The sequence below is a fragment of the Stomoxys calcitrans genome, chromosome 5, assembly GCF_963082655.1.
Source record: "Stomoxys calcitrans chromosome 5, idStoCalc2.1, whole genome shotgun sequence".
Lineage (NCBI taxonomy): Eukaryota > Metazoa > Arthropoda > Insecta > Diptera > Muscidae > Stomoxys > Stomoxys calcitrans.
In genome coordinates, this window is record NC_081556.1 from 62882958 (window position 1) to 62904995 (window position 22038).

Genomic DNA, 22038 nt, shown 5'->3' on the forward strand with positions numbered 1-22038 from the left:
CATCAGCATACGCGACCACTTTTACACCTTTTTCTTCCAGAGACAATAATATATTTTTAATGGCTATATTCCAAAGTAGAGGAGAAAGTACACCTCCTTGAGGTGTTCCTCTGCTGACCAATCTTTTTAGATCCACAGATCCCATGCCTGCCGTAATGCATCTTTTAGTCAGTATATTATTAATAAACTTTCTTACGGTAGAGTTGATGCCTAGAAACTCCAAATCCTTCATAATTGACGTCGGTTTTACGTTATTGAAAGCACCTTCAATGTCAAGAAATGCTATCATTGCATATTCCTTGACAGCGAGAGAACCCTCTATGTAGCCGACTAGGTCGTAAACGGCTGTTTCAGTGGATTTACGCCTTTACTATATGCATGCTGCTGCCGCGACAGGCGATCTCCAGCCATCTTTGCCCTAAGATATGTTTCTATCAACCTCTCAAGAGTCTTCAGCATAAAGGATGGCAGACTAATGGGACGAAAATTTTTCGCCTTCGTGTGGTATTGTTTTCCTGCTTTCGGAATGAAAATGGCCTTAGTGTCCCTTCTTCCCACAGGTATATATGACATTCTGATACAAGCAGAGTATATCTCCCTTAGCCAGGGAACCAGTCTATCAGACACAGCGAGTAATTCAACCGGTGATACATCATCAGGGCCAGGCGACTTAAGGGAGTCGAAACTTCTTATCGCCCAAAGGATTTTCGGCTCAGACACAACGAATGCATATCAGTGAAAACCTCTTCTGGCGCCACGTTGTCCGATGGAGAATTTCCCGGGAAATGTGTATCAACGAGTAGTTCTTGTGTTTCCTCACTAGACAGTTTCCATACATACTCTGACTTCCGGATATACCCCACGTTAATAGGTCTCGAGGACAGAATCTTCCTTAGCCTAGAGGCCTCAGATGTATCCTCCACGGAGCTGCAGAATTCTACCCAGGATTTGTTCTGAGCCTTTCTAAGCTCGCCCTTATATTTTCTTAGCTCAGCCTTATAGATCTCCCAATCATGTGGTGCTCTTGTGGCTTTTGCTCTGTTGAATAGTTTTCTGCAGTGCTTCCTTAGACCAACCAGCTGTGGGGCCCACCATGGCGGTTGCTGTTTATCCCTTGGCTTGGCACTAGGACATGCGGACACAAGCGAGTTATTCAGGGCCTTCGTGCTCCGCTTGACCACGATGTCTATATCCTCCGTAGTTTTCACTTCCTTTTCTGGTGTAGAAAGGATAGACGTTCAGAATTTGTGCCGAAATTTATCCAAAACCACCTTCCACCTGTTCCCAGTCGCACATTCCTCCACTTATATCTTCCGATACAAAGTAATAAAGGTCGGTTTATCTCCTTTATTGCAAATTGTCATATTGCAACTTATAATATATTCGATAAGCAGCTCACCCCTTTCGTTGACCGAACTTGCCCATATCTGGTGATGTGCATTAGCATCACTTCCTACAATGAGGCTTTTCTTCCCTACAGAAGCAGCTTCAACCAGCGACTTAAGGTTTGAAAGTGGCATCTCTGAATTGTGTGTCATATATATGGAAGCCCTTGAGAAGTTTAAATCCCGGAATTCTTAGTCCACGTACCATTCCTCCACACACCCATGGTTCCTGGATAAGAACCATGTCAAATCCCCCAGCCATCAGGAGAACCTTTAGTGACGCCGAAGTGGCCTTACAATGGTGGAGATTTATCTGTAGAAACCGGACCATAGTAAGGATTCAGAACTTCAACCACTGTTGTGTTAGCCTCGTCTTCTGACTTCACCAGGGGTTCACAAGATTCGTTAGAACTTGTCATGATGAGCTTTCGTACGCATTCAGAGGCAGGTGAGAAAGCTGTGGAACCATTCTTCCTCAGCACACGGGCACTCGCGGTGTGGACGATTTCTCCTTAGATTCTTTACTAACTGCTGCTGTCGAAGTTCTTTTTGAGCGTCGTGCTTCCGCGCTGGCGCACACCTTGAGCCCAGTCCAACCGGATGACCCACCCATACAGGGCTTGTCGGGTCCCTTTTTGATTCCGTCCCCTGTCTCGATTGGGGCAGGGGGATATATATATATATATATATATATATATATATATATATATATATATATATATATATATATATATATATATATATATATATATATATATATATATATATATATATATATATATATATATATATATATATATATATATATATATATATATATATATATATATATATATATATATATATATATATATATATATATATATATATATATATATATATATATATATATATATATATATATATATATATATATATATATATATATATATATATATATATATGTATATATATATATATATATATATATATATATATATATGTATATATATATATACATATATATATATATATATATATATATATATATATATATATATATTGGGTTGCCCAAAAAGTAATTGCGGATTTTTTAAAAGAAAGTAAATGCATTTTTAATAAATCTTAGAATGAACTTTAATCAAATATACTTTTTTTACACTTTTATATATATATATATATATATATATATATATATATATATATATATATATATATAAAAAAGTGTAAAAAAAGTATATTTGATTAAAGTTCATTCTAAGATTTATTAAAAATGCATTTACTTTCTTTTAAAAAATCCGCAATTACTTTTTGGGCAACCCAATATATATATATATATATATATATATATATATATATATATATATATATATATATATATATATATATATATATATATATATATATATATATATATATATATATATATATATATATATATATATATATATATATATATATATATATATATATATATATATATATATATAAAAAAGTGTAAAAAAAGTATATTTGATTAAAGTTCATTCTAAGTTTTATTAAAAATGCATTTACTTTCTTTTAAAAAATCCGCAATAATTGCGGATTTTTTAAAAGAAAGTAAATGCATTTTTAATAAATCTTAGAATGAACTTTAATCAAATATACTTTTTTTACACTTTTATATATATATATATATATATATATATATATATATATATATATATATATATATATATATAAAAAAGTGTAAAAAAAGTATATTTGATTAAAGTTCATTCTAAGATTTATTAAAAATGCATTTACTTTCTTTTAAAAAATCCGCAATTACTTTTTGGGCAACCCAATATATATATATATATATATATATATATATATATATATATATATATATATATATATATATATATATATATATATATATATATATATATATATATATATATATATATATATATATATATATATATATATATATATATATATATATATATATATATATAAAAAAGTGTAAAAAAAGTATATTTGATTAAAGTTCATTCTAAGTTTTATTAAAAATGCATTTACTTTCTTTTAAAAAATCCGCAATTACTTTTTGGGCAACCCAATATATATACAATATATATGGATTTCCATTAACAAAATATATTGTTATTTATGTTTTTTTATTGTTAGACTATTGTCAATACTTAGCATAATTTAAATCACAGATGTATTGTCATGATCGATTTCTTTTAATTGTTCAGATAAAACAGAGGAACTTGTTCCTGGAGGCTCTGCATTAAATACCAAATTTTCTGTGGAGCGAAATACCGTTTGGTTTTGGACATGTGCCAATTGTGATGTTAGGTTTTTGCCTCTGGTCGATGATCTAAGAATTGTTATAACATCTTCTGCTGTATACGCCCGTGACGTACGAGTTGAAGCTCTGTTTTCATTGAAGCTTCCTATAATTTCCCGTGGGGCAGATGAGGGACGATACGTATTTCCTGTTCTTTTTTGTAGTGTTTTTTTCTGCAGCACACTTTTCCGACCCAATGACAAACTACGTCCATGAAGTAAATTGTTTGAGGGCCGGTTACCTATTTCAATCGTTTCACTAACCACATTTGATATGGCAGATGGAGTTGTTAAAACTGACAAGTAATCAGGAGGGTATGACGTTGGTTCATCATTCTGCTCAATTTGAATTGATAATACAGGCCTTGTCCTTCCAGAATCGCCCAGTAACCTGCAAGTGCACAAAAAATTGTATTAAAGTATAACAATAACAAAACAAAAGAATAAAAAAAGACAATTAGAACAAAGTTTTGAGTATGTGCACACGAACTTTATTTAGATGAGCATCTTATTTCACTTTTCAAAGAAATGCCGTGTTTATTTGTGGACTGAAATACACACGCAAACCAGATGTTCTGCATAGAATTGTAGTGCAGAGTTGTACTGGATAGTTATTGACAAGAGCTTTAACATAGCCCCACAAAAAATAGTCTAAGGGCGTTAGATGGCACGATCTAGGCGGCCAATTGACCGGTCCCGAACCTGCAACAAAATGTTCACCTAACTCGCCTCTCAATAAGTCCATTGTTACGCCTGCTGTGTGGCACCGACTTGCTGAAACCACATGTCATGCAAGTCAAGCTATTGCATTTTGGGCAAAAAAAATTGGATATCATCTCACGACAGCGCTCTCCATTGGTAGCTCTTGCAATGCTTCTGGCTGATCTTACCCATTGAGCCAAAAATGAACTGTTTAAAGCAGTGTTGCCAAAAGAGATAATAGCTAAAAAATCACCCGTTATATCTACCACATCTGACCTGGAATGGATAGAACTAAACTTATCACGGCAAATGTCAAGTTATAATTACTGTATTTTAGTCTTCAATACTGGATAAATAAGCCGTGAAGAACACAAAAAAAAAACCCAAAAAAATGTATCCAGTGCAATGTTGTTTTGTTTGACATCAGGTGTCAAAACTGTTTGCCAGTCTGCATTGGCTTAGGTAGACAATTTCCCACCGGGGCACCAAACAAAACATATTTAAAACCCCGTTTACCCTGCTCTTTAAATCCGGATTTAATGGCTCGACCATCTGTTTTTCCCTTTATAAAATCAGCTGACGAGAGCCTTAAACCCGAATTTAATAAGCAGCGTAAACTCGGTTTAAACGTTTCTTTTTGCTTTCTTATAAGAATGAAACAATTTCGTTATTAATTAAATGAATGGGGTCGGTATTTATCACCTAAAAAGTTTTGATATTATTTTGACGAAGGCAATCAAGGACCGTATTTACTATAACGGCCGTATTCACAATACATAATGAAGGCTTCTAATCGTCTTGACAGTTCAATAAAGGAATTCTGTCAAATAAACCTATTTCAAATTTAATTAAGTTTTGTGAATACTAATGTACGGGGTTTAAGCCTCCTTTTGCAGTAAACTTAGCACTATTGTTTTTTGTCTGGTGATATGATTACTAGGCACAACATTCATTCTTTCTATAATAGATTAAATTTCTATTATAGATTAGATACCCAGTGGCGGAAATCAGGAAGACATAATAATAATAATACAACAGGTTCGGAGAACATGCTGTCTTGACATTGGCGTAGCGATGAGGACATTGTCCACAAGGGCACTGGGGACTATTCTACATATCCTGCCTATAGACATACAAATTATGTGTGGGGCAGCCTTTACGGCTAATAGACTTAAGGCGATGCACGTTGGGATATAAGACAACCAAAATGGCGCTTAATTGATTTCTTAAATTTCCGATATGGTAATTTGATTGATTTATAACAAAATAGACAAAATTCGCTGACGATATTTGAAAATACAGCAATATTTATCGATAACTTCGAACTCTACGATTGCTCCCAAATGAAACTTTTTCAAAGTTTCTTTAAAAAGTGGAAAATTGCATAAACTAAATGAAAACAAGTAAGGAAGCGTGCTAAGTTCGGCTGAGTCGAATCTCATATACCCTCCACCATGGATCGCATTTTCAAGTTCTTTGAATGACTTTTTCAATATATATATGAGCTACATCAAGTTATTGACCGATATGGACCGTACCTGTCATGTCTGTTAGAAGCCAACATTTCTGGCAAATCTACTAAAAATTACGCCCTCCAGTGGCTCAGAGTATTAAATTGGGAGATCGATTTATATGGCAGTTCTATCAGGTTATCAACCGATTTATACCATACTTTGCACAGTTGTTGGAAGTCATACCAAAACGATATAAGAATTGCGCCAAATCGGATAAAAATTGCGCCGTCTAGAAGCTCAACAAGTCTAATCGGGAGATCGGTTTATATGGCAGCTATATCGGGTTATGAACCGATTTCAACCATACTTAGCACAGTTGTTGGAAGTCATACCAAAACACCATGCGTAAAATTTCAGCCAACCAAAGATACCCCAATTATTATTTTTTTTTTAATTGTGGTCGCTATTGGTGCAGGACCTACGGCGGTGACATTTGGTCATAAGTCAGAGCCGAATTTTGTACTGATTTCCAACACACTATTTATAGCCCATTCTTAATCTTTCTAAGCCTTCAAAGTTTGTTTGTCTTTGCGAATATCTTACATTTATAGTGAAAGTTTCGGTGATTCAGCTTCAGTTAAAAAATTTAAAATGTTTTAAATTTCATTTCACTGTGCTCAAATCTACGGTCAAAGCCAACAGAAGTACCAAATTTCTACTAGAATTTTCGTCCCTTACTCACAATGAGACCCGATTCAATTGTCTTAAATACTGTATTGTGAATTATGGAATTCCAAGATTATTTGAAATAATTATTTTAAAATGTAAATTTATCTGGGTGATCATTTCGAGGTTTTAAAATTGTGTTTCCGAGTCCTTAAATTTTTCATTTCATTGCTGATGTAATTCAAATAATAATATTATCTTTAAAAAAAATGCATTGCGATTCGGTCTTAGAGCTTCTTTGGAAAATTTTAGCTGGAGTTAGGAAAGAAATTTAGATTGGCGTTAAGTGGGCGACTGAAACCAGTTGCAACAATTTTTCCCGTCATGTTTTGGAGGAAAATTGGTTTGTCGAAATTTGTATATCCCAAAAATCAAACGAAAAAATTTCTTAAAAATTCTTAGGAGCGAAATTTCTGGAATCCGTTGAAATGTCTTGTCTTGCAATAATCCTACTTCTTTTGACATCAGGTGCTGTTTTATGCCAAAATCATTAAATCCAGCTTTCTTCGCTAAATGGTCATAAAATATTAAGAAACTGATTTTTGTTGTTGTTAAAATTCAAAATATTAAAAACAAAAATATTCAAAATATTCTCTAAATTATGAATATATAAAATTTCATCAAAATCGGACAACGGATCGAACTTCAGGCATAATGGGTTACTAATGTGTCTTTAAAAATATTTATTGAAATGTATATATAGAAAAAATTTTAGGAAATGTTTTTTTGTACAGATAAGCATTATAAAACGACTTTTATGCAAAACGTAGTGTCGCACAATGTAAATTTTGTTTTGAAATTGTGGCTTAAAGAAATTAATTCGAGGTTAAGCTGTCTTCAAAGAGATTTTCGCCGAAATTTTATCCTTAAAAAAATTAATTAAAATTTAGTCATTGGAAAAATTTTATTGAAACTTTTTTATAAAAATTTTGTCTTTAGAAAAAATTTTATGAAAATGTTGTCTGAAAAAAAATTTTATTAAAATGTTGTTGAGCGTACTCCGTGCTGCAGTTTCAGCATTAGAAAATGTTACGCTGAAATTTTGTCTTCAAAAAAATTTCATTTAAATTTCAATAAATGTTTGTTTTTACTAAGAACTTCATTACAACTTTGTTCTTACGACAAATAATTTTAAGAAGCCCCTGGCTCAGCATAATGTTGTCTTTGTAGAATATTATAAATATAAAATTTTGTCACTTTATAAAAAAGGTTACCGAAATGTTTTGCTTAGAATAAAATTAATATAAATTTTTTCTTCAGACAGACAGCTCGGGCCCGAAGGTCTTCCACCCCTGGCTACGTCCCTTATGGCAGCTATATCAAAACATGGACCGATTTGGCCCATTTACAATCCCAACCGACCTACACTAATAAGAAGTATTTCAAGCGCCTAGCTTTACTCCTTCAAAAGTTACGCGTGCTTTCGGTAGACAGACTGACGGACGTACATGCCTAGATCGACTTAAAATGTTATGACGATAAAGAATACATATATACACTTTATGCAGTCTTAGACGCATATTTCGAGATGTTACAAACGCAATGACGAAATTAGTATACCTCCATCCTATGGTTCCATCGTCGGGTCCCTGTTCGTTAGGCTGTATTGGATACTAGGATCTTTGCCCATCTTAGTCTTCCAAATCTTAAGTAAATGGGCTTCTTGGGAGTAGGTGATGGTGCCATCGTCGGCTCCCTGCTCGTTAGGCTGCATTGAGACTGCTGTCGTTGCTTTGCCTAATGTTGCAATATTAGGATCTTTACCTATCCTAGTATTCCGAATATTGAAGTCGGTGATGGGTCCGTGGTCGGGTCCCTGTTTGTTAGGCTGTGTTGGGTCTCTCGCCAATGCACTGCGACTCTCTCAATGCACTCAAATATTGAGAGAGGCGGTGATTGTCTCGTCGTCAGCCCCCTGTTTGTTGGGCGGTATTGAATCACCTGCCACTGCACGTCCTGATGTCTCAATTTGAGTATTTCAGCTTATCCTAGTCTTCCCAATCTTGAAAAAGAGAGCCCCGCTCCCGTAGTACACCATGCCTTTACTTTTAGCCAAACTCGTCACGGAGACTTGATCAATCCCAAACACAAGGAGAGTTCCTTCTTCTCCCTGTGGAAGACCTCCCACTTCTCTGCGACCAAACCTTGATTTTGCTTGACCAAGAATCCCACCATGCGTTCCTTCGCAAATGTACTGTCCCATCCCTTGATGAAGACCGTCGCCTTTGTGAGCTGGGGTATGTCCATCTTTCTCACCAGGTCGAGCTTTGCACACCCAGAAAACAGATTTGTGTTGAGTTTGTTGTCTAGTTTATGTTATGCTACCAAAATTAAAAGTTGCTTTAAGCGTGCATTGTTCGGGTACGCTGCGCTTATTCATTCTCCTCTGCTTGCTGCCGCTTCTCCCTCGGATTGTTCTCTCTCGACTTATTACTCTTTAAAATTAATTCTGTTAGTTTTGTCGGTGGTGGAGGGGAGATTTAAACTCATGATGTCATGTTTGGTAGTCTTTCATGCATCCTCTTTCTTACCGACATATTTTTTTTATGTTTCTAGACTATTGTACATAAAAAAATATAAAAAAAATTGTAGAAACCATTAAAAAAAATGTTTAATAAGAAATACATATTTTTTAAGCCGACTTTTCTTAAACAAGTTAAAAGAAAAAATAACAAAAAAAAATTGGCCGGCCAAGGGACTCGAAGCTCGGGTCCCAAATTCTTCAGTGGTAAGGTGTTAGTAGAACTCCGGCATGGCAGTTAGCACAAGTACCGGTAGGGTAATGAGCAAAACTACCGTAAGGATGTTGTGCTAACACTTTGATGGTACTGCAGAAAATAAAACGTTGTTGGCAGAAGAAAAATGGATTATTTTTTATGGGAATGATCGATGGAACTGATATATCAGTAAGTAGCATCTTCTTTTAACCCTATTTATTGTATCATGGTTAAGATAGCTACTGAACTATGAAAATAACCAAACTGTAGTTAAGACATTTTAAATTGTTTTGACATTATAATCTTTTTGTTTTTATAATCGAATTCCAACCAATGATTTCTCTGGGTGCACCCTCCAAGGGACGGTATCAATACATTCCGCCGACGCAAAACGCGGCGTAAAGAAGTCCCCCCTTTACTCGCAGCTCATATACAGTTCCACACATGTTCGAATCATTGTTCGATCATTAACCAGATCCTCCACTTGGGACCGATGATCTGGTGGAATCCTACCGGATGCACAACCGATATTGATGACTGCATAAGTCAGCTCATCTCTGTTGTGCTTCCTTGCCACTCTGGCGTAAGAGGGCGGCTCCTTACCATTCTCAGCTACCATCTTCCCCTTTCGTAATGGCTATGGCCTCCTATTGGAAGTCACAGTCCTCCATGAAGACTCAGGGGCCGTGTGCGCTTCCTTCGTTCCTGTTCCGACTTTGTCAACCTGCGCAGGACACTGTCTGGAGTCTCCATTGCGGGATGGCTGGCTTGGTTTTTCCAGAGTACTTGAGAGGGGGGAGCTCTTTTTCTCTTTGAGCATTTTAGGAGTGTTATGCTCTTCGGGAGATCTGATTCTCTTTCCAGCTTCCGTAGAAGTGCTTGGAATGTCAGTTCTATTCCTTCCAGTTTCCTGCACTTTCGCCCGATTGCTCTGCCGGTACACACTCCTCTGTCTCCTTCGTCGTGCCCCGAATCGCTTTCTCGGTCTGCTTGTGAGCATTTGAATGATGTTTTGGGTCGTGTTAACAAGGAGAAAGTAGCTATTGTGGATAATAGTGAGATGCCTATTAAGGATGACATGGTAAAGGCCCAGATTTTAAATGAATACTTTGTGGATTCTGCGAATATGTTAAAAAGTAGTATACTTAGGCGTCTTGGTGATCATTATAACTGGTAAAGAACTCTAAGAAGGAATATGCCAAGCCTGCAATGATGTAAAAGAGGCTTTTAGGACCATGAAGAAGTCAATGTGTCCAGGATTTTAACTCCGTACATCATTCACATTATTAAATCAATAATAACTACGTCAATCTATCCCGATCCATTGAAACTTCACAAGGTCATGCCCATACCAAAAGTGGTAAGAGCTTCGCTACCAAAACACTATAGCTATTTTATCATCAATAGATAAAATATTCGAACGAATAATTCTCACACAGCTTTTGGAATACTTCGAAGATACTGACCTAATTTACAATACACAATATCCATACAGGTAAGGTGGTGAGACGAATGTAGCGGGTTCGAGAGTGGTCAATTTGATATATCAAGGTCTTGATACTGGTTTTTTGGGAGCAGCAGGTTTATTTGCTTCATTTGATAAGAAGTTATGTGTCTAATAGGAAACAGTTTGTGCAAATAGGTAAGGAGAAAAGCTCTACGTCACCAGTGAATTGTGGAGTTCCTCAAGGTATTGTAGTACTTTAGGTCCACTTTTATTTATGATCTACCTTAATGATATAAATAATCTCGGCTGAAATGGATCTATATGTAATGTTTGCGGATGACATATCAGTTTTCTATACGTACAAATCTGATAGTGCTCCTAGGATAAAGATGGAGAAAGACCTATCGTTATATTAATGAATTTGCAAGACTTAACGGTTTAGTATTAAAACCGAACAAGACGAAGTTGGTATGGCTTCGTCCCTTTTCTCTATCTTTGAATGACAACTTTGGAATTTTTGTTATTTAGGGGTTGAACTTAGAAGCAATCTTAAATGGGATGACCATATTAGAAATCTCAAGTCGAAGGTATCCTCTGCCATTGGTGTGTTGCACAAATTTAGAAGAAAATATAATACAGACGCGAAACTTATGATTTACCAAGCATTGATCCATAGTTACCTTGAGTATCTTGTCATTGTTTACGCATACTATATGAGCCATAAATTCAAATCCTTGCAGCTGCACAGAACAAAGCACTAATATGTGTATATAACCTCGATATAAGGCACAATACTGCATCTTCAAAGTCAATATTACAAATACAAAAAACAGTTACTTATTTGCGTCTACAAAACTATTCACAATATTGGAAATACATCCATACCGATCTCATTAAATGATCACAACTTTAACACCAGAAATTCGTCTAATTTGAGAACTGAAAGATGTCGACTGGCATTGAATTTAACTGTTTGCCTTTCTTTGTAAAAAATAGCAGTACTTTGTGAGTTTTTAAAAGTAGGGTTACAAAAATTTTAACTTTCAACTATGGGATTGCTTCTATGAACATTTGTAAAGAATTAAATTATTATATTCTTTTATAAATTTTATTACGAATACGTTATTGAAAAGTAATCTATCAGTATTTGTCCTAAACTCCGGCTGTCTCGCAGACCTCAACAAGTCTGAAGGGGTTGTATCCTACGGATTCAATAAGTTGAAACTGAGGGTTTATAGAAGCGATGGGGTTGGGAAATCAGGAGACGAACAATTGCCTGAGAAACATCGCTAAAATCCGGCGGATTGCAGAATACTGAAAATCTCCCTGCCACAATCGTGACAGGAGGGGATGGCATCAAAAAGGGACCCGACAAGCCCTGTATGGGTGGGTCATCCGGTTGGACTGGGCTCAAGGTGTGCGCCAGCGCGGAAGCACGGCCCTCAAAAAGAACTTCGACAGCAGCAGCAAGTGAAGAATCCAAGGAGGAATCGTCCACACCGCAAATGTCCAGATTCCTGAGAAAGAGTGGTTCCACAACTTTCTCACCTGCCCCTAGATGCGTACGGAAGCTCATCATGACAAGATCTAACGTATCTTGTGAGGATGAACTCCTGGTGAAATCAGAAGACGAGGCTATCATAACAGTGGTGGAAGTTCTGAATCCTGACTATGATCCGGTTTCTATAGATAAATTTCCACCATTGTAAGGCCGCTTCGGCGTCCTTAAAAGTCCTCCTGATGGCAGAGGGATTTGACGTGGTTCTTATCCAGGAAAGGTGGTTTTGGATAAATTTCGGCACAAATTCTGCACGTCTATCCCTTCTAGACCAGAAAAAGAAGTGAAAACCACGGAGAATATAGACATAGCGATCAAGCGGATCACGAAGGCCCTGAATAACTTGCTTGTGTCAGCATGTCCTAGTGCCAAGCCCCAAAGCTGGTTGGTCTAAGGAAGTACTGCAGAAAATTCTTCAACAGAGCAAAAGCTACAAGAGCACCACACGATTGAGACATCTATAAGGCTGATCTAAGAAAATATAAGGGCGAGCAGGGCGAATTCTGCAGCTTTGTGGAGGATACATCTGAGGCCTCTAGACTAAGGAAAATTCTGTCCACGAGACCTATTACGGTGGGGTATATTCAAAAGTCACACAAAGTGTGTGGATAATGTACGGTGAGGAAACAGTAGAAACACGCGTTGATACACATTTCCCAGGAAATTATCCAACGGACAACGTGGCGCCAGAAGAGGTTGTCACTGGTATGCATTCGTCGGAGGTTATTAGGAAAATTGTGTATGAATTAAGAAGTTTCGACTCATTTAAGTCGCTTGTTACACGGATGGATCAAAGCTAGAGGACAGAGTGGGCCTGGGGGTTTACATTGAGAACCCAGGGTTTGAGATCTGTTTTATACTGCCTGACAGGTCTTGCAGGCATAGATCCGGGCGATCACGGAATGCGTGAAGTGGTGCGGTGCTAACGCGAGGATGTTGAGTGAGAACATCTTTACCGACAGTAAAATTGCCATAAGAGCCATAACAACCAGGACGGTATGGTCACGAACAACCTGGCAGTGTAAGCAGGAGATTAACGTCTTCTCTGAAGATGGCAAAATCTGCATCGTTTGGGTGCCGGGCCATAACGGAGTAAGGGGAGATGAAAAAGCATTTGGCGATGAAGGCCAGAGGACTGCAGTCAATAAACTTGATTAACCCAAAGTGGGTGACGAATGCGCATGCAACATTGTGGAACAGCGAAACAGTCAGTAGGACGGCGAAAATCCTATGGAGGAACCAAATCATTGAGACGAGGCTATTACTGAAAGGAAGTAAGAAGGAGGTCAGTATTGGTATCATAACGGGACACGTAGGACTACGAGCTCACTTATGTAAAATCGGTGCTGCAAGTGATAGCATGTGTATGACATGCGCGGAAGATGATGAGACGTTGGAGCATTTCCTTTGTCATTGCCCGGCTTTTGCGTCCAACAGATACCGGCACTTAGGTGGAGACACAATACCAGACAGGAACCAACTTAGGGGTGTGGTATTGAAAACAAATAAGGATTTTGTAAGTAGCACGGAATTTCTAACTTAAAATTTTCTTTTTAGAGGTTACTTTATAGTTTTTCAGAGCGCACAACAAGCCAAACCGTAATGTCAATAGAAGCATGTGGCGGAGTAATATCTGCACCCTCTTTTCAATCTAACCTAAGTCGCCTGGCCCTGATAATGAATCACCGGTTGAATTACAAGCTGTGTCTGATAGACTTGTTCCCTGGCTTAGGGAGATGTACTCTGCTTGTATCAGAATGTCATATATACTTGTGGGATGGAGGTACACGAACATCATTTTCATTCCGAAAGCAAGAAAACCCTAACACACGAAGGCAAAATATTTTCATCCTTTTAGTCTGTCATCCTACATGCTGCTCATCTTGAGAGGTTGATAGAAACCTATATTAGGGCAAAGATCCCTGGAGATCGCCTGTCGCGGCATCAGCATGATATACTTGTAGGATGGAGGTACACGAAGGTCATTTTCATTCCGAAAGCAAGAAACACCTAACACACGAAGGCGAAATATTTTCATCCTTTGAGTCTGTCATCCTACATGCTGCTCATCTTGAGAGGTTGATAGAAACATATCTGGATATCGCCTGTCGCGGCATCAGCATGAATATAGTAAAGGCAAATCCACTGAATCAGCTCTTCACGACCTAGTCGGCTATATAGAGGGTTCTCTCGCTGTCAAGGAATACATTGGGTTGCCCAAAGAGTAATTGCGGATTTTTTAAAAGAAAGTAAATGCATTTTTAATAAAACTTAGAATGAACTTTAATCAAATATACTTTTTTTACACTTTTTTTCTAAAGCAAGCTAAAAGTAACAGCTGATAACGGACGGAAGAAAGAATGCAATTACAGAGTCACAAGCTGTGAAAAAATTTGTCAACGCCGACTATATGAAAAATCCACAATTACTTTTTGGGCAACCCAATACAATGGTAGCATTTCTTGACATTGAAGGTGATTTCAATAACGTAAAACCGACGTCAATCATGAAGGAGTTGGAGTTTCTAGGTTTCAACTCTACCGTAAGAAAGTTTATTAATAATATACTGATTAAAAGATGCATTACGGCAGGCTTGGGATTTGTGGATCTAAAAAGATTGTTCAGCAGAGGAACACCTCAACGAGGTGTACTGTCTCTTCTACTTTGAAATATAGCCACTAACAATATTTATATGTCTCTGGAAGAAAAAGGTGTAAAAGTGGTCGCGTATGCTGATGACGTGGCAATTGCGGTTAGAGGAAAGTTTCCCACCACTCTAAGAGATATACTTAAGGAAGCTCTACGTGCAATAGCAAAGTGGGCTACCGAATGTGGTCTAGATATAAATCCCTGCAAGACAGTGGTACCTGTCTCCTTGGGAGGAGAGAATGTTCCATATACAGAAAGCGCAAAATTCCTGGGTGTTTTGCTGGACAGGAAATTTAACTTCAAATCCAACATTTTGGAAAGGGGAAGAAAGGCAACTATAGCCCTATACACCTGCAAGAGAGCCATTGGCAAAAGTTTGGGGGTTTAGAGTGTGTGTCATGCATTGGGTATGTACTGCACTTGTCAGATCTATAATGCTATATGTTGTTGTGGTCTGGAGGACGGCGCTTCAGATGTACACCTACTGTTCAATACTCAACCGGATCCAAAGCCTGGGTTCTTTGTGCATCACAGCCGCGCTGAGGGCGACACATTCTGATGCACTGAATTTAATGCAAATTGCAGCGACCACTGCCGTGGGGGTAAGGGAGCTTTCTCTTTAGTCATGTGGCGGCTACGGACACTGTGTTATCCTTGATACAATGTCCAATGTTCCAGGCAGTGTGAATTACACTCTACCTGAGCCGCGTTTTGATAAAAAGTACTATACCACTATTCGATTGGACCGATTGGAACTACGATATCCCTGTTAATATTTAGAAGTTAAACAGACTTCAATACGGATGGTTTCAAACTAAACGACCAGATCTAGCACTGGTCATATCGAAAAGGTTGCACGACCACTGCAGTGTGTATCAAGCGGAGATCCTTGCAATTAAGAAGCTATGATATAATGCCATAATGACGTTTGGCATAAATATCTTCTCAGACAACCAGGCAGAAATTAATTCCCTGGAGAACGTATTTCTGAACACAAAAACCGACTTAATTGTCGCAGATCTCTTTAATATACCCTCCATCATGGATTGCATTTTTCAATATCTTTGAATGACTTTTTCTACATCAAGTTATTGACCGATATGTACGGTCCATATCGCTGTTGGCTGTTGCGAGTCAAAGAAAAATACCACCTTCAAAATTTCAGGTAAATCTAGTCAAAATTGCACCCTCCAGAGGCTCACAGTGTCAAATTTTGAGATCGAGCTATATCAGGTTATCAACCGATTTAGATCATACTTGACACAGTTGTTGGATGTCATACCAAAACGACATATGCAACATTTCAACCAATCGGGAGATCGGTTTATATGTCGGCTATATCAGGTTATAGACTGATTTAGACCATACTTGGCACAATTGTTGGTAGTCATTCCTTAACGATTTGCGCAGCCAAATCGGCTTATTAACCGATTTGAACCATGCTCTGCAACTCCACATTTTTTCGAAATCGAATAATTGCAAAAATTCTTCTGTTACTGTGAAATTGGTAAAGATAACTCATTGGCCGATCTTAATCTATTAAATCCTTCAAAATGTAATTTTGTCGCTGCGAATATATTCGTTTTATTGTGAAACAGTCGGCGAATCATTTTCTTTTGGGCTCAATTTAATTTGCTCTCAAACTAGTTTTATGATTTCAACAGGTTATATTTGTGTTGGTCAAAAGGTTTTATATTATCGTATTTCCATAAAATGTTACGCAGACAAACTGAAAACATTAAAACAACATTAAGCAATCAATTTTAACCAAGTTTTGACCAGTACCGGGTGGACCGGATCCTTAGAGACTGTATAAATCATATGCTAAGAAAGAAATTGAAAAATTGTGGATCCCATGACATAATTATAAGAGAGAAAGTGGCACAGTGCACGCCACAGGAGGGCTATTTATTGGCTCTCCTATGCAAATACAATTTTGCCCATGAACATTAAGGAACAACGCAAACTTTCATAACCGGGTCATAACGGCGTGCTGCAGTGCGACACCTCTTTTGAGGAGAAGTTTTCACATGGCAAAGTGACTCACAAATGTCGCCAGCATTCGGTGGGGATAACCACCGCTGAAAATGTTATGACGGTCTCGCCAGGATTCCAACCCATACGTTCAGCGGCCTCACTCCTAAGGATGATGTTTTAATACTTCTAAGTGGTAAGAATCCGAGTCATCTATGCAGAAGGGTCTAGAGGGTCTGCAGATGGCATACTATTGGGCTTAATTGACTAAGGGGTCTCAATGTACACCCAGAGAAGACTGAAATCCTCAATAGAACGATTTCAATATTTGACAAGGTCAAATACTTAGGAGTGATCTTGGGCAGGAAACTGAATTGAAAGTGTCACATTCAGAGCATACCGAATGAGCTCAAGAGGTCAGATTGAGGTATATGTTTCATGTATTCAAATTACTTCTGACTTATATTGAAATTGGCACGATTGTCGAGGGCCCTATACAACATAATGTGCCATATGTCAGCGAAATCGAAGCAAAATTATACCTTAAAGGATCTCAAGAATTCTAATCGTAAAATTGGACTGTATGGCAAATTTATTTGGCGTTGGTGTCATGAGGTCTTATATAACGCACTTTTTAAAAATATTATTTCAATCGGGCCAAATATAACATTCACCTTTGCCTTGCCAAAGAATTTCGTATATGTCGTTTACCAATACCGTCAATCTCATGGCAGCCGGTTGTACGTACCGGATTGACGCGATGGAGTTCTCCATCGGCAAGAGCTGCCGCCTCAGTGTACAACACACTGCTACAACAACAACAACAACCAATACCCACCCCGGTAACTAATTTACTGAAGCATATGATTTAAGGGAAACAATGTTTTACATTACAGCAGAATTCCTCTTAAAAAGGAAAAGAGCTTTGACTTTAAATCACAGATGGTTACAAAACCAAAAAAGACAATTTCGCTTAGGTTGCCCTGCCCGAATAAATCGCCTTTTCAGAATTTTTTTTTTTGGCCGATTCAGATCAAACTCAGCGCAGATTTTAAGTGCCCAAAAATATTCCACATACAAAAATTTAAGCGAAATCGGATGAAAATTGCGTCTTTCATGTGGGTAAGAAGCCAAATGGAGAATCCGTTTAAATGCGATCTATATCCGGTTTTGCACCGGCTCATACCAAACTCGGATCAGACCGATTTGCAAAATTTTTGAGGCTTGTGCTCAACTCCTTCGTAAGCGTCTAGCTTAACTCGTTAGTAAGCGTGCTGTGTACAGACAAACGGTTGCATAAGACTTAATTATCTAATGGTGATTTCGATTCGGAAAAAATGTTACACTAATATGGCACTTATACGGGACAACATTTTGCAAATGTCGCCCCGACCCTCTCTTAGAGGTTTACTTTTTGCTTTTTTAAATCGAACATGTTCATGTGTCCATATGTAGTCATTTCAACCAAATAATACGGTAGAAACCGCATCCTCGCCTTCGGATGAAGAATTTTCTAGCAATGCATCCAATATGCCGTTAGCTAAATAAAACGCGTTTACTTTTTCCATTTTTATTTTTGTTTGAACCGTTGAGTGGAGCGAACGTTTTGTTATTTCGCTCCGCATTTTTCCTGTAACTCGTAATCGGTCATTATTTTTGGAAGAAAAATTTAATCCCCTCAAGGATAGCTACGATAGAGGTATCCATTAGACTTTTTATAATATGCGTCTGTTTTCAGTGGAGCGGTAGATCTAGAGCCCTCACGGACTTAGAATGAACTCCAATTACCCAACAGCTTCGGTGGTGGTATCAGGCCATAGCATGTTGTCTGCTACTGAATCCTCGACTAGTGGAGCGGCTGCTCCAGGTTCCATCCACTAGCCGACAAACGACTGGTCACGACGACTGACGAAGACACCTGGTTCGAGTCTTAAGGACAAGGGCGAACCTATTCGTTCTTCGTATGCCTATAATTTGCCTAGGCCATCGGCCTTCCCCGGCAAACAAACATGTTCTCTCAGGTTTATTAAGAGGCTTGGGGCGAATGATCCTAAGACTCTCACTAATAGGGAGAGAGAGACTCACTAGATTGGGCTCGGGGTTTCACGGGCAACCCCAAAGAGTGCACGTCTAGATTCGAAAACTGCACCGCAGTCAGCCAAAAGGCTGCGCTCACCTGGAGGTTATCCCATGCCTTAAAGAACTAGGGCGAACAATAGTTAAATGGGTCCAAGAACCTTTGCTAATGTCGCTGGGGACAGTTTGGCGATGGCAGTTGTCGACAAGGGAGAAGAACAAGGCTGTATACCTAGGAATTATTGGAGTGGGATATTCAATTGACTGTCAGCAGTATGATCCGATGTACTTGCGGAATTTCCTGAATCTTCTCTAGTTTGTGATGATGCAGGCTGGTATAGGGGCCGATACCGACTAACTGCCTTCGAGGATCAACGCTCAATTGAAATGTATCGTTGTGCTCTGAAAAAGATTGGTGAGATCTGGCTAGGTGCAGCACTAGATTTTGTCAAAAAGAAAGATATTCCTTTTCAACCAATGGCGCATGCTTGGATACCGAGGATTCCCTCAGATCCTGAATCCATACTTGGAAGACTAAGCGGGGAAACACGGCACTAAAAAGGTACTTCGACAGCTGCAGTTAGTGAAGCATATAAGGAGGAATCATCCACACCGCAAGTGTCGAGTGTCCTGAGGAACAGAGGTTCCACAACTTACTCACCTTCCCCTGGATGCGTACGGAAGCTCATCATGACAAGATCTAACGAATCTTGTGAGGATAAACTCTTGGTGGAATCAGAAGGCAAGGCTAACACAACAGTGGTGTAAGTTATGAATCCTGACTAGGGTCCGATTTCTGCAGATAAATCTCCACCATTGTAAGGCAGTTTCGGCGGCACTAAAGGTCCTCCCGATGACAGGGGGATTTGACGTGGTTCTTATCCAGGAACCATGAATCCACTCCTCCTGTCTTTTTCTTTTTATTCGTGTATAGGTCTCACATTTTCCTTTTTCTTCCCCTTTCTCTTTCTAGGTTACCACAATGGGCCAAACTGGCCTCCGAGTAAACTCGCCTTTGGTGGGCGACCCATTCAACCTAACCTATCCAGGAACCATGGGTGTGTAGAGGAATGGTTAGGGGACTAAGAATTCCGGGATTTAAACTACACAAAGGTACGGGGAATGGAAGACCCAGAGCCTGAATTCTTGCAAAGAGTAATCTAAATGTTTCTCTTCTTCCGTCGCTAAGCACTCAAGATTTAGTAGTAGCCAGCTTTGAAATAAACAAGTCTCATTACTAGCTGGCTTCCCTCTATATGGCACACTATTCAGAGATGCCGCCTTCAAACATTAAGTCGCTGTTTGAAGCTGATTCTGTAGGGAAGAAAAGCCTCATTATAGGAAGTGATGCTAATGCACATCACCAGATATGGAGAAGTTCGGATGTCAACGAAAGAGGTAATCTGCTTATCGAATATATTATTGGTTGCAATCTGGCGATTTGTAATAAAGGAGGTACAGATATTACCTTTGTATTGGAAGATATAAGTGGAAGAATATGCTACTGGGTTGTGTTGGATGAGCACAGCTTCTCTGTTCATCATTATATTAGTTTCAGCCTTGGAGAAAATTCTGCAGAAGTGGTCCCTCGGCTTAACAGCACAAATTCTGCACGTCTATCCCTTCTAGACCAGAAAAGAAAGCGGAAACTGTGGAGCATATATACATAGTGGTCAAGCGGATCACGAAAACCCTGAATGATTTGCTTATGTCAGCATGTCCTAGTGCCAAGCCAAGGGGCATACAGCGATCGCCACGGTGGACCCCAGACCTGGTTGATCTAAAGAAGGACAGCAGAAAACTCTTCAACAGAGCAAAAGCCACAAGTACACAGGGGTATATTAATTTCGTCATTCCATTTGCAATACATCGAAATATCCATTTCCGACCCCTTCCGACCCATATAAACCCGCAATTACTTTTTGGGCAACCCAATATATATTCTTGATCGTCGTAAAAATCTAAGACGATTTAGACATGTTCGTCCGTCTGTCTGTTGAAATCACGTTAGTTTAGGTTAGGTTAGGTTGAAAAGAGGGTGCAGATATTAATCCGGCCCACGCCACTATGGACATACACCTAATTCAGTAGTCGGCTTGTTGTACGCTCTAAAAACTGAAATCACGTTATAGTCTTTAAAAATAGTGATATTGAGCTGAAACTTTGCACAGATTCCTATTTTTTCCATAGGCAGGTTAAGTTCAGAAGTGGACTATATCGAAACATGTCTTGATATAGCCTCCATATAGACCGACTTGCCGATTTCAGGTCTTAGGCCAATAAAAGCCACATTTATTATCCAATTTTGCTGAAATTTGGGACAGTGAGTTGTGTTACACCACTCGACATCCTTCTTCAATTTGGTCTAGATCGGTCAAAATTTGGATAAAGCTGCGCATTTATTGCCCGATTTTACCGAAATTTGGTTATTGGTTAAATATAAGAAAAATAAAACCAAATTGATCACCCCGATGAGAATTAGTAAGGCGAAGGTTAAATAAGTACACCCAGTGAAATTTGTCCGCTAATATTGGCAAAAACTCTCTGCTGATATTATATTTTAAATATAAATCTTTTAAATGAATTCATTCAAAAGTTTTGAACTTCTCAACAAGAATTGAGGCATTTTCTATATATTTGTAAAAAAATGTAAATTTTAAGCGTTGAAAAGCATAATATAACAGAAGCAATTATTTTGTTTGCTTTTGTTTAATTTTGTTAAAAAAAAGCAAATTGTAGAAAATAGACAAAAAATTTACGTTCTATGCTTGTTGAATAAAAGGATTACATGGAAAAGATATATTTCTGGAATATTTATAAAATTTTTGAGCTTTTTAACTTTTACCTTTTGAAAACAGCAGAAAATGTTTGCTATTTCAGCAAGACTTACTTTTATCTCATTTTCAGCTGTTACAACAAACATTTTTGCTGTTTTTACTAATAAATTTCTCTGAATGTACCATCAGACGATCGGTTAATATGTGTGCTGCAACCAGATAAATTCTGCGAGTAATAGGGCAAATCTGCAAACTTTACATCATTATTCTAAGAA

At 38.1% G+C, this 22038-nt stretch overlaps 1 protein-coding gene across 3 annotated transcripts in view; it reads right to left on the reverse strand.

The window, feature by feature from the left end:
• Positions 1 to 3491: 3491 nt before the first annotated feature.
• Positions 3492 to 22038, reverse strand: part of LOC106092844 (sodium-dependent transporter bedraggled) — a 50322-nt gene continuing 31775 nt past the window's right edge. For all 3 annotated transcript variants that reach the window (XM_013259772.2, XM_013259770.2, XM_013259771.2), the window contains exon 8: positions 3492 to 4074. In XM_013259772.2, coding sequence (XP_013115226.2) covers positions 3543 to 4074 — 532 coding nt within the window. In that variant the 3' untranslated portion in view covers positions 3492 to 3542. The remainder of the gene's footprint in view (positions 4075 to 22038) is intronic.